Source organism: Mus caroli, unplaced genomic scaffold (assembly GCF_978045245.1).
Source record: "Mus caroli unplaced genomic scaffold, Mus_caroli_1 scaffold_18, whole genome shotgun sequence".
Lineage (NCBI taxonomy): Eukaryota > Metazoa > Chordata > Mammalia > Rodentia > Muridae > Mus > Mus caroli.
The window spans coordinates 60,178,498-60,192,542 of NW_028227273.1; the positions used below are offsets into that span (position 1 = coordinate 60,178,498).

Sequence of the window (14,045 nt, forward strand, 5' to 3'; positions counted from 1 at the left end):
TTACTTACTTATACTTACTGGCATTTGAGTTTTTCAAGTTGTGGGACTGGTTTTATTCATTTTTTTTTTTGACTTTTTCTTATAGTGTTGTTGAATTCAAGATGGAGGAGAGCATGAAAAAAGCTGCTGAAGTTCTAAACAAGCATAGTCTGAGTGGAAGGCCACTGAAAGTCAAGGAAGTGAGCTCTTTTTTTCCTACTCTTTCCTTGGTGGTAGTAATGGAGCCCAAGGCCTTGTACATACTAAGCAAACAGTATAAACTGAATGATATTCCCAACTCGAAAAGTAAGGCCTAACTGTTTGATTAGGATAAGAATGGTCTTTGACTAGAATGTACTGAGTGGACAAACTTACTGTTTTTGGTTTATTTGGTTTTTTTGTTCTTTTAAGGCGGGCCCTGTAGTCAAGACTGACCTTGAACCGTGATTTTTCTGTCTTTGTCTCTTAATTGCTATGCACTTAGTCTGATGTTTTAATAGAAGGTAGTGACTTTGTAATAGCAGATCCTGAGTAACCTGAGCTGACCACTCTTCAATCCATGTGTCTCAGAAATACAAAACCTGAGCCTCTGGATTTTAGAATTGGAACACTATTCTCTTTTGTTGCCCATCTGTTTTGTTGTTGTTGTTTCTGGTGGTCTCAGCTTCCTAAGTGTTATGATTGCAGTGATGTGTCACTGAACACCTGCCTCTTTATTTTTGTGTATGTAGTATGTACCTATGTGTACACATGTGTGTACAGGTGGCCATGCTAGTAGTGAATGTTTTTCTTTCTCAATCTCTCTACTTTAGATTTTGAGATAGGTGCTTTCACTAAACTTGGCCTCACTGTTGAAGCTAGACTGGCAGGCCAGTGGACTGCTTTCCCATTCCCTTCCTAGAATTACAAGTGTGCCCCTCAACCCAGCTTTTTTATTTTCCCTTGGGTGACTGAGGATCTGAGCTCGGGTATTAATGCTTATTTATTTACCTGCTGAGCCATCTTATCCCTCTTTGAATTTTATAAAATGAATGTATTCATCTTTATTAAATCCAAACCATGGGGTTTTTTATTTGTTTCATTGTTTTGTTTTTGTGGTGGTGGTAGCAAAGATTGAACCCAGGGCTTTTTGCCTACAAGATTGCCACTGTACTTTTTTTTTTTTTTTTTTTCCTATAGAAGGATTTGGGGGGGGGGGCTGTTTCGAGACAGGGTTTCTCTGTGTAGCTCTGGCTGTCCTGGAACTCACTTTGTAGACCAGGCTGGCCTCGAACTCAAAAATCCGTCTGCCTCTGCCTCCCGAGTGTTGGGTAGAAGGATATTTTATTAACTGCCAAATATTATTTGCCTCCTTGACTGTGTGTGTGTTTGGGGAACAGTGTTAAGATATCTGAAATTAGTTCTTAGCTGTGTATCCCAGACTAATTTATAACTCAGGATTCCCCCTGCCTTACCTGCCTGAGTGTGTAGATTAAAGGCAGGTAAGGTCACTCTTATAGACCTTTTCCTTTTGGAAGAATACAACATATTTGAGACTCAGAGGAAAGCATGGTCAGGTATAAGTCAATTCTTATATGTTAATGGTAAATTGAAGAGGCAGGCTTCAGGAATTGGGTCACGCTGTAAAGATGGCTCAGTGGTTGGGAGTGCTTTTTGCTTTTCCAGAGAGGATCTGCATTTGATTTCCAGCACTCAAGCAGGAAATACACAGTGCACGCAGATGTGCTGTACACCTCCATATGAACACATAGACACAAATAAGAATAAGATAGATAATCATGCCAGCATCAAATTTCCATAATTCTGTTCAGGTACTGATGCACAGCATTGACTGTACTTGAATGCCAACACTGGTACCCTTGAAGGATTTAGGGAACTTGGGATTATAGAATGATGACTTAAGACTTTGTGAAAAATCATTGATGAGTTTTACATAAGTAACAATTAGTAAGAGTCATGCCCATGAAGATCTTGTTTCAATTTGGAATTTTTAACTCAGGTCAGCCAATCCTTTTATCCCTTACCTGTTCATTTTAGTTAAAATTGAAGGTTGTTTTTAGATTTTTAGTTTTATGCTTTTTGTTTCTGAACTGTTGCTCTTCCTAGAACTCTTCTTGTTGCTGTGGTTTATTTTATTTGTTAATAATTTGAGGAATACCTTTCAAACTGTCTGTTGGTCTGCAGATTTTTGTTTGCTTTTTTGGTGTTGATAATGGGAGTGGCTGGTGTATACTGTGCCATTTGATAAGGTCTGCCACTCTAAGTTGTATCCAAAGACAGACTTACAGAGTACACATCAAGAGGTGTCAGACTGGACTGTGACAGAGTCCTACCGGAAGCTTTTTACTTCAGCTTTGTAGGCTGGCTTTTGACCTTGAACTGCTTTAGCAATCCTGAGAATTAAGGTTACAGACCTTTACCATCACTGCTACTGTGCTTTACTGGGAGCCTTTTTATTTTATTTGTTTAAGTGATTGATGCTAGGGATTGCACTTAGGAATACTAGGCAGAAACTCTATCACTGAGCTGCACCTCAGCAGACTAGAGCTTCTATAGTGGTGAAGGCAGCAGTTCCACTAGTTTCTGCAAGCCTACTTCTGACCTACTTCTAGCTGTAACGCTTTATGCTTTTTTCAGGATCCTGATGGTGAACATGCAAGGAGAGCAATGCAAAAGGTGATGGCTACGACTGGTGGGATGGGTATGGGACCAGGTGGCCCAGGAATGATTAATATCCCACCCAGTATCCTAAATAATCCTAACATCCCAAATGAGATTATCCATGCATTACAGGCTGGAAGACTTGGAAGCACAGTATTTGTAGCAAATGTAAGTAAATGGGAACATTCTCTAAAATAGAAAAATAGGGAGGGATGGAAATAATGTGAAAATAGTGTGCATTTAATTTAATTTTAAATTAAATGAAAACAAATTAGAAAAATGTACAAAACACTTTATATTGATTGTATCACTGTTATACGAGTAATTTAAGTTAGACTTGTGGTAGATAGCTTGTTTTCATTTTAAGTAGGCCTTCTACTTTGTTCTCTTGTGACCACTGCATTTGTGGCTTCAGGATTCACCTCAGCCCTATTAGGGTCTTGTTTACTAAGATTTTCTGGTGTTTACAAAGGTAGTAACTGGGTATGCATCCTTATTGGGGTTTATTTAGGTAAAGGGAAGAATGAATAGACTGTCATTATTTTCACATTTTTTTGTATCTAGAGTAAATGGTGATATTTTTATTCTCTGCAAGGACAAATACTTTTAGAACTTAGTGGGTTCACGAATTAAAAGGGGGGAAAGACTTAAAAGGAGAGTGACTTTTTGGGATTTTCAAGACAGTTTCTCAGTGGTGTTGCATTGGTGGACCTTTGGCTCAAGAGATCTACCTGCCTTTGCCTTCTCAGTGCTGAGATTAAAGGCAGGTACCACCACCATCCTGCTGACTTTTTAAGTATGAGGGGGAAAGCTTGTTAAATGTGAGGAGACTTATGCTGTTCCATTTAAGAAGAGAGACAATAAATGGCAGAGTTAAGGCCCAGTTCTGCAGTCCTATTTAACAATTCCACTGAAGTTAATTTTCTTGTAAAGTCAGTCAAAGCAAGTCTTGATATAGTAAAAGTGTGTCTTTTTCCCCAAAGAAGTAAACCTTGAAGTTTTCACCTTCTTCTTTCACCTAGCTGGATTATAAAGTTGGCTGGAAGAAACTGAAGGAAGTATTTAGTATGGCTGGTGTGGTGGTCCGAGCAGACATTCTGGAAGATAAAGATGGGAAAAGTCGTGGGATAGGCACTGTGACTTTTGAACAGTCCATTGAAGCTGTGCAAGCAATATGTATCCTTTTGTGGGAATTCAGCTCACGGCAAACAGTGTCCCCAGCACGGTTAGGCAATAGCATACCTAGGTATATGACAACAACAAGGTAGAAGTGACTACTTTCTCTGTGACTAGAGTAAATAGATTACTATGGAATCTGAAAAATTTCTGGAGTAGAACACAGATGGATAAAAGGTGTGGTTGTATCATAGACACATGCTATGAATTGTCTTTTCTTTTCAGAGGAGTTTAGGAAATAAACCATTTATGAGAACTGAGGTTTTTTTGGGGTTTTTTTTGAGACAGGGTTTCTCTGTGTAGCTGTGGCTATTCTGAAACTCACTCTGTAGACCAGGCTGGCCTCGAACTCAGAAATTCGCCTGCCTCTACCTCCCAAGTGCTGGGATTAAAGGCGTGCGCCACCACGCCCGGTAGAACTGAGGCTTTGATTTCTTTATAATATATCCTTATGGACTGGACCCTCTGTTGTAGAGAAGACATTGTGAAGAGATCCCTTTCCTTGCTGTAGGCTTGCCCTCGGGTTACATCTTTTTAATTACAGTGAGTATGTCACACATAACTACAGAAAATAAACTCAGGAGACTATTACTGGTTGCTTTACCGAGAAAGCATGATATTTCAGAAATACTAAAGACTCTTGGTCTGTTGAACACATAGATAACTGCTTTAACTAATTACCAGAAACATTTGTAGTGCAAAGTCATTACTAAGACTTCATACCTAGAGAGTTGAAATTTCTTAAGAGTTCACAGAGAGTTCACTGGTAGCTATGGAGGTGTTACCTTTTTAACATTTTATATGGTATGCTTTAACAGTTGTTAGAAATAGCCTTAATTGTAATACCAGCTATGTTTAATGGCCAGTTGCTGTTTGATAGGCCGATGCACGTCAAGATGGTAAGTTACTAGGATCACTTTTTTTGTGATGTGTTCAAGTAAGTTAGGAAAAATGTAGAATTACTAAAACTGTATCTAGCCCTTAAACTAAAGCTGTTATTTAGTAGGCTGCAGAGTGATGAGTCCCTTTGCTCATGGAAGTTTTTCTGTACATTCCTGCCTGGTTGATTATTACTGTTAACTCCTATGTTCAGGAAGCCCATTGAGTATCCTGCTTGAGCTACAAAGAATCAGCTACAAAGGATCTTTAGCATAGAACTCCAGTTTTCAAAGTATAACATACAGTGTTTGGTTAGTATAATGAACAGATATTTGATTCAGACAGCTTTTAAAGGTCTATTGGAGTTCAGTCTTAATAAACAGTAATCCTACTATAACGTTGCCAAAGATAATAATTTATAGAAACAGTACTAAAAGATGTTGAGGCCAGTCTGGGTTAGGATTCAGATTCAGGAATAAAATAAAAGGAGCTATAAATTTTGTTATTTGAAGGAGTTAAGTCTTTGAATAAATAGCTAATGGATTCATAAGACTCAAAAAAAAAAATTAAAAGAGGGGCTAGAAAGTTGGCTCAGCAGTTAATAGCACTGGCTATTCTTCCATAAGACCCCATTTTAGTTCCTAGCACCCACATCATAGCTCACCACTGTCTGTAACAACAGTTCCAACACCTTCAGACAGATACACATGTAGGATAAAAAAGCAATGCACATAAGATAAACATAAATAATAAAAAAAAATGAAATGATGTTTTGAGCCTCACTAGTACTTATTGCTCAGGTTCTGCTCTACATACCCAATAATACAAATGTATTTTTATCCTTCCTGTTGGCACAGAAGATAACATGCTCTCAAATACCTCTTTGTGTTTGATATACTTATTCTGTGCCATGGCTATGTCATAGTTTATTTATATTTAACTAGTTATCTTGTTTGTTTAATTTAAATTTTTGCTTTTTCCCTGGTGCTAGGGACTAGACACAGGGCCTTGTATGTGATAGGCAGGTGTTTTATCTCTGGGCTACATCTGCAAACCTGTCTTTGTTATTATTGTTTGTCTGTCTTTTGTTTCATTTTTTGTGACAGTTGTGTAATGTAAACTATCCTAGAACTTGCTGTGTATCTCAAAGCTGGCCTTGAATTCCTGATCCTTTTGTGTGAGTCTCTCAAATATTGGGATTACAGGTGTGCAGCACACAGCACCTGGCCTCTTTGGTTCTTTGTTGTGGTAATTGTTTCCCATCTTTTGCTATTGGTGCTCCAGTGGAGATTAAGACCTTTTTGGTTTTCTTTTTTTCCAGGATGAGAGGGCTTTACCAAAGGGAGACTTTTTTCCTCCTGAACGCCCACAGCAACTTCCCCGTGAGTATATGAATTATACTAGATAGAAGCTGTTCCAGTTAAATTTATACTTGCAGTTTTGGAAAATTACCCTGGGGATTCTTGTGATCTGTTTTTCCTGTCACCACCCCACCTGTGTAGACAGGTTGCACTATGTAGCCTTGGATAGCCTGGAACTCACAGAGATCTGCTTGCCTCTGCTTCCTAAGTGCTGGGATTAATGGTGTGCACTGTACCGTGCATGTCTTGATTAGTCGTTTTCTATAGGTTTTTCAGGATAAGAAATGAGTAAAGAAATTTACAACTAAGAGTTTTGATAGGGGCACTGGCTCAGAGGATAAAGGCATCTCATGCAAAACCTGACGACTTGAGTTTAACCCCTGGCACCCACATGTTTGAGAAAGAGGATGATTCCTTCAAGTTGTCCTCTGACCTCTACTCGTGTGTGGCTTTGTTGGAGATGATAAGTCACTGGGGCAGGCTTCAAGGTTTCATAGGCCCACAATATCCACAGTTAACTCTCTGCTTTTTCTTTGTAAAAATTTTAGCTTTTTGGCAGTGGTGGCGCGTACCTTTAATCCCAGCACTCGGGAGGCAGAGGCAGGCGGATTTCTGAGTTCCAGGACAGCCAGGGCTACACAGAGAAACCCTGTCTCGAGAAAAAGAAAGAAAAAAAGAAAAGAAAGAAAGAGAAAAAAAAAAAAGAGCTTTTAATTACTTTTCTAGCACCATATCTGCCTTTCTGTTGCCATGCTCCCTGCCATGATGGTTAGGGAGTCTAACTCCTGGAACCATGAGCCCCATATTAATCTTTTTTTAATGAGTTGACTTGGTCCTGGTATCTTGTCTTATCACAGCATTAGGAAAGTAACACATCGTGTTTCTCTGCTGCAGACACTTTTAAAGAAGGGCTCTTGGATTACACTGCGACAAGGCAGGCTGCCCAGATACAGAGAGCAAAATTATACAGTTTGAAAGTGTCCTGGAGTAGATTGGTGGTTAAACAAATTACAAATGGAATAAATGCCAAGTTGAGCTGGATTTTGCTGTATAGTCTATCAGTATCCCTCTCAGGTGTATTCTAAGGACTAAAACTAATGTCCACATGAAGAAATGACATAAATGCTTGGAGCAGTGTGACTTATTAGTCAACAAGTCAAGCCAGACTTGTTGGTAGTCTAAAGCAGGCAAATATGAGTTCAACACTGGTCTGAGTACACAGATAGATGTTATTTAAAAAGGGAAGGGAGAATGTTGGAACTGATCCATTAATTTATGTATAGATAACTAAAATTTGGCAAAATCAGTTGATTGTTGCCCGCCGCTTTTGTTCCCCCTGGTAAGAACACACTCAGGGCAACCGGAATCTTCTGCGGCACAAGCTTTATTGCTTACCCCATCAGGAGCCAGTGGAGAAGAGAGCCAGAGAGAGATGGCAGAGCCCCCTCCCTTTTATGGAGGACTGTCCTCCGCCTCGGACGTGTCACTCCCTGATTGGCTGCAGCCCATCAGCCAGAGTTGTCGTCACGGGAAAGGCAGAGCACATGGGGTGGGAAACTACCCCAGCGCATGTGCAGATGGTTTACTACTTAGAACACAGGTGTCAGTGCCATCTTATAATGTCGAATGTGAGGATGGCTCCTTACAAGTTGATTAGTCAAAAGGGGGTGGGGGTGGAGGTAGAGCCACAATTTGGTATAGATAAACCTTGTTTCCAACTGTGGGCAATGCCCAGAACAGGTGGGTCTAAAAGGCAGAAGATAGTTCCATGGTGCTGAGGAGAGAGCTGACTGCTATTGGAGATGAGGTTTTTAGAGTGATGAGAAAGTTAATGAAATTGTGATAATTGCTAGCTTGAAAGGGCCTGTAGCTTTAAGAATAGGTCAAAAATGCAGTTACAGTGATTGAGCACTTAGCAAAGGTTAGTTCAGATTGCCCAGTAGCAAAAAAAAAAAAAAAAAAAAAGGGATCAGGGAGACAGGAGATGGCTTGTCTGTTGAAAGGACAATATTTCCTTACTACTTGTCTGCAAGCAGGTGGTCACTTAACATGCTTGTTGTGGTTCTTGTTGATGCTTGTGCTAGAGGTAAAGGAGCACTGAGCCCCAGGGAACCTATTATCCCTGGTTCTTGGTCTCTTGGTATGACTCAAAGGGTTGACCTCAGAGCTTTGAGTACATTGGAATAATAACCCTTGGTGACTTACTGGAGCTGTTGCCATGCAATTAAAAACCTACTTGATAGATTAAATACCTAGAACCTGTTGAAGTTTTTTTGTTGTTCATTATCTTGGTTTAAGTATCAGGCCTCAGTGGCTCTTTCCGATACCAGTCTGCATTTCTTGTTTCTTTAGTTGTGTTTGTAGAGCATAGCAGTGAGGATGTGCCGGATATCAATTTAGTGATTCTTGAGGTGGTAGCACACATCTGTGATACCAGCATTCAGAAGGCGAAGGCAAGATGATCTCAAGTTGGAGGCCAGTCTTGGGCTGCATAGTAAGACCTTGTTTTTAAAAGAAGGGGGCAAAGAGGGCAGGGGAGAGAGAAAGGTTAGATTTCTTTAGGGGGGAAAAAAAACTGGGATGGGGCTCGGGCCAGGGACATGTGGATCTTTGTAAGTTTGAGGCCAGAGAGGGCTACATAGTGGTACTATATATATTGTTTTATTTGTTTCTTTAGTGCGTTCATTTTGTGTGTGTATGTCTGTGTCTTTGTGTGTGTATATTAACGTGCAGATGCTTGAAGGTCATAGGGCAACTTGAATGCACCAGCTTTCTCTACCATAGGTTCTGGAGGTAGAATTCAGGATTGGGAGTAAGGTCCTTAACCCTTGAGTCATCTTGCCAGCCTGCGAACTGACTTTAGCTGCCCTTGTTGTGTAGGTACATATTTCATACTCCAGCCTCTGACTGTATGTAAAAAGCTGCACCTTCATAAAGAGGGACACTCACAGGGATGCAGGTGTATAGGTGTTGAAGTCAAGTCAGGCCCTGGGCTTGCTTGGTCTAGGGATAAAGCATGGCAGCTAGAATATACCAGTTGTCTGAGGGTCACCATGTTTTCAGAAAGGGAAGCCATATTCTTGACTTTCTCTGCTTCTTTCAGATGGACTTGGTGGTATTGGCATGGGATTAGGACCTGGAGGTCAGCCTATTGATGCCAACCATCTGAACAAAGGCATTGGAATGGGGAACCTAGGACCTGCAGGTGAGAATTGTAGTGGGGATGAATGGGGAAAATTGAATTTATTAAAGCCACTATTAGTGCAGTTGAAGTCTGGAGATTTTCAAATATGATTAATGCAATTTGGACAAAATCCCCTTTTCATCTCAGCCTCGTGTTCACAAAAGCAGTATTGTTTTTATTGAGTTGAATTGGTTTTTTAAGCCACTGTGCCTCTTCATCTTAGTCATGATGACTTTTGAGCGGACAAGGAAGAGAGTTGGTCTTACTCAAGGTCACACTGAGTAACAGTGCAGCCCGCTGACTGCATGCAGAACCACAGCTCTACCGTTGGCGCTTTAAGCCTGTCCAGAAGAACATTTTGCACCTGATGTTGACATGACTTTTTCCATAAGTATAAGCATTGATAAAATAAAAGGAATTTGAAAAGCTTTTATGAATGACAAAACTCATGGGTCACAAGGAAAAATGGATAGTATCTTTGTTCAGGAAGACAAGGAAAACATGAGTGAAAGCTTAGCTGTGTGTGTAAGTTTCTGTGTACTATGGTTCTGTGCCATTAAGACATATTTCATTCTTTTGGATCTGGACGTGGACTTTTCATAGACATATTTGAAACGGTGATGTGGATGCTCTGCCTCACCACTGTCACTCTTGCAGATCCCTAATATCATGGCTCTACCAGCCTCAGCACACTTTATTTGATTGGGGCTGGGGGAGGGACTATTTGTAGCTCAGAAACTGCTTTATTATTATTTAAATTTTTGCTTTTAATGTTTATTAAACATCTTTGTGTTATACAACATTTTAAAACAGTAACTTTACATAGTTTGTGTCTGAGTGTTATATTTTATATTTAATGTTGTCTAGCTTGGTCATGTAGTAAAGATTACGTGGCCTCCAATTTCAATCCACATTTAAACTTACTCTGTTAAAAGCTTTTATTTGAAAAACAATCTTGACAGTTGAAATAGTGGCCATCCTACCTTTGAAATGTAGTAACATCAAAGATTTTTTTTTAATTCATTGGTTTGGAATTTTGTGCTTTTAAAGTTTAAGTATTACTGTTTTGATTTAAAGTTTGTTTGCATTGACTTTCTCTTTTAAAGGAATGGGAATGGAAGGCATAGGATTTGGAATAAATAAAATAGGAGGTAAGAAATTTAAAATAAAGTAATATGTAATCAAAGTGTTTTCCCCTCATTTTCCTTATCTTTGAAACCCTGCATGTGCATTCTTCCTTTGGTTTCTAGAAGTCTGAGTCTAAGAATTACTTTATTTGTCTGTCTTTCTAGTGGGTGTCTGTTGCCTTGGTTCTGGCTTTCTAACTAGCTCTGTGACCTTGGGCAAATTGCCTTATCTCTCTGTATTGTGTATTCATGAGGGGGTTGAATCAAGCTAAGTTTAAAAAAAGGAAGTCAACTTTTTTCCTCACCCTAAAGCTCTAAAATTTTGTATATTCATAACGTAATGCCAAAAGTGAAATATAAAAACAGTTTTTCTTGCCTGATGAATGTGAGCAGGCTTGTTGGGATGACATTAAATACTTTTCTTTTAGGCATGGAAGGACCCTTTGGTGGTGGTATGGAAAACATGGGGCGATTTGGATCCGGGATGAACATGGGCCGAATAAATGGTAAGAATGGCATTTCTTCCTGCTGTGTCTTGTCTACTCTTTGATAGTTGAGGACTTCTTGTCCTTTTGTCCCATTTGTTTTTCCACTTAATCACATACCTGGTTGTGAAGAGATGTAGGAAAGCTACATTGTCAGTAATGCAGAGACTGGTTTACATTTCCAATGAACTGAGTTTTGTTCTCAAGAGTCCACATGGTTGAAGAAGAAAACTTGAATTCTGCCGGTTGTCGTATGGTAACTTGGCACATTGCACATCTAAACAAACAATGGAAAAATCCTAGCCCAGCTTGCTTCCGCATCTCTAATTGTTTACTTCCTTGAAAGGATAAGTCTGTGAGCTGCATGCAAGCACACTCACAGTTCTACACTAAAGGTGCATACTACACAGTGCCAATTTGCCTGATATTCCCGAGGAGTGAAATAATACTGTTTTTATTTTCCCTCAATCTGGGCTTAGAACCCAGTGCCTCATGCATGTCAGACAGACATACCATGGATTTCTACTCCCCTATCTATCTAATACTACTGGATTTTCCACTCCCCTATCTATCTAATACTACTGGATTTTCCTATAACTTCTCAGTAGAGAAAAAAAGCAAAGTGATACACATTTGAATCTTGCATGAGAGAGAGAGAGAGAGAGAGAGAGAGAGAGAGAGAGAGAGAGAGAGAGAGAGAGAGAGGGGAATAAAATAGATAGTGGTAGCAGTCATACAAGACTTTTGTTTTTTTTTTTTTTGAGACAGGGTTTCTCTGTATAGCTTTTTGGCTGTCCTGGAACTCACTTTGTAGACCAGGCTGGCCTCAAACTCAGAAATCCGCCTGCCTCTGCCTCCCAAGTGCTGGGGTTAAAGGCGTGCGCCACCTCTGCCTGGCGACTTCTTTTTTTAATGAAGTTTATTTTATGCATATGAGTGAGGGCCGGTGTATATCATAAGCATGCCTGTTGCTTTTGAGGTCAGAAGAGGCTACTGGAACCCCCAAAACTGGAACAGACAGTTGTGAGCCTGTGTGGGTACTAGGAACCAAACCCAGATTGTCTGCTCTTCAGCACTGAGCCATCTCTCCAGCCCCATGAAAGACTATCTTGGGCAGGTATTAAATGTGGTCGGCCTTTCCCTCACAGAACTTCAACATTTTTAAGACACTGCAAAGGATAGGATGACAAATAGCTCTCAACAATATTACAGTGGTTAAAGAACAAATGGATAGAAGTTTGTACTCGGGTATATCTCTTCATTTGATTTGCGCAGCCTTTGCCTCATGCTTGCCAGACATGTGACCTTGGCCAAGTTACTAAAGGGAATTTAGCCTCTTTATGAAAAGGCAGCAGTGGTTATGAGTGTTATGAGTGATATAACAGCTTTTTTTTTATTTAAGGATATATTTATTATATGTAAATACACTGTAACTGTTTTCAGACACTCCAGAAGATGACATCAGATCTCATTACAGATGGTTGTGAGCCACCACGTGGTTGCTGGGAATTGAACTCAGGACCTTTGGAAGAGCAGTCAGTGCTCTTAACCACTGAGCCATCTTTCCAGCCCAATATAACAGCTTTTGGTAATGGATAAGAAGGTTCCATAGGCTCCATGTGGGCAGGGTCCACTTTGGGGCATAACAATACCATGACTTTTCCTGGGTATATATAGTCTGCTAATCTTTTTGTTTCCAGTTGGTAGTTGCCATGTTCTTTGGTTTGTAGACAGTGTCTTTTTTGAGATTTAGGAACTACTGAAACTGTTTCCCAGTATTTGGTGGCTATTCTTGGGTGGAAACTTTTCTTCACAGCGTGGCTAGGGAACAAATGGTTTTCTTTTTAAATTTAGTTTTATATGTACAGGTGTTTGCCTGTGTTTGGTCTGTGTAACGGTTTCATTACCGCTGCCCAAGGAGGCCAGAGAGAGTGTCGGATCTCATGGAACTGGAGTTACAGACAGTTGTGAGCTGCCATGCTGGTGCTGGGAATTGAACCCACGATCTGGAAAAACAGCCAGTGCTCTTAACAATCCCATAAATGGTTGTCTTAAGTCTGACCTAACATGGGTGCTAGTGAAGGTGCACTTACTGCCTCTGACTTTATCTATGGAAATCCAAACAGGCACGAGAGGCACGAGAGGAGAAGTAGCAAAAGAGAGGAGTAGTACATACGATATATGAAAGAGCTTAAAGGGCCTAGCATCCTATGGAGGGTTGAGGGAGGAGCAAGCAAAACCTAAGAGGAACAAAAATAGCATGAAGAAACTTCTTCTTGGTTTGTTAATAAATAAAGAATAAAGCTAGGTCAGTAATAATAAAGGCATCTAAGTCTGAAAGGGGGGAAACTTAGTTTTTCCTGGACTTTGCCTTGACTATCTGACTAGTTCAGATTCTTTAACCTTTACATTTTATGAGTGAGTTCATACGTGTATCTGACTAGGATGATTGAATTTCCTATTGCTACAACTAATTTGTTTTGATATCTAAAATAGTACTTCATAAAAGATGTATTTTAAAACATGTCTGTGGCAAAAAGAAAATGACATAATGTTATGCTATGAACCTTCCATCATTGCCATTCTGTTATCCCTCTCACATATGCGACAAAGGTATCAACTGTTCCTGTCCTGAAGTATCTACGAAGTTACATGACAACAGGAACAGGTCCTGTTCTGACCTGGATGGAAACATTACCTTGCTACTGTTCATTAATACTATTGCTTTCTAATTAATACTATTTAGTCATTGAATTCCCTGTTACTGCTTGTGATCAAACACAAAGGAGTAGAACATTCTGTACCAAATAAAATAGTGAAGATGAATTTTCAGAGTAATGGTCTGGATTGGTTTGGGTTTCCTTCCATTTTTTATCTGTTACCCCCTTCCTACACATTGTCCCTTTCCAATCATAGCAGTAGATCTTTGCACTTCTTGGTACTTTAAAAATAGGTTTGTGGTCCTTGATCTTGGATGCAGTTGAAAAGATGATAGCTATGAATGGCCAGGTGAGTGGTCTGATGAGTAGGTAGGTGTGTGAGAGCTTTTGTTTCCAGGCCCTAGGCAGCTATATCAGCAGCACATGAAGTATGCGAAGACCTAGAAAAGATTGTTCTTTACAACCAGTACATAAGCTATGCTCAAAGCAAAAATGTAGGGAGACAGGGTAAAGAGACCATTGGAGTTGAGGAC

General features: G+C 39.9%; 1 protein-coding gene across 3 annotated transcripts in view; it reads left to right on the plus strand.

Moving 5' to 3' along the window:
• Hnrnpm (heterogeneous nuclear ribonucleoprotein M) overlaps positions 1-14,045 on the plus strand; it is a 39,519-nt gene that overhangs the window by 16,341 nt on the left and 9,133 nt on the right. The window contains exons 5-13 of one of the 3 annotated variants that reach the window (XM_021185900.3): positions 86-179; positions 2,617-2,655; positions 2,773-2,808; positions 3,663-3,816; positions 4,666-4,715; positions 6,017-6,077; positions 9,160-9,261; positions 10,347-10,391; positions 10,796-10,873. In XM_021185900.3, the coding sequence (XP_021041559.1) occupies positions 86-179; positions 2,617-2,655; positions 2,773-2,808; positions 3,663-3,816; positions 4,666-4,715; positions 6,017-6,077; positions 9,160-9,261; positions 10,347-10,391; positions 10,796-10,873 (659 nt within the window). Of the gene's footprint in view, positions 1-65; positions 180-2,616; positions 2,809-3,662; positions 3,817-4,665; positions 4,716-6,016; positions 6,078-9,159; positions 9,262-10,346; positions 10,392-10,795; positions 10,874-14,045 lie in introns of those variants that run through there. The other 2 variants (XM_021185899.3, XM_021185897.3) reach the window with 2 other exon arrangements.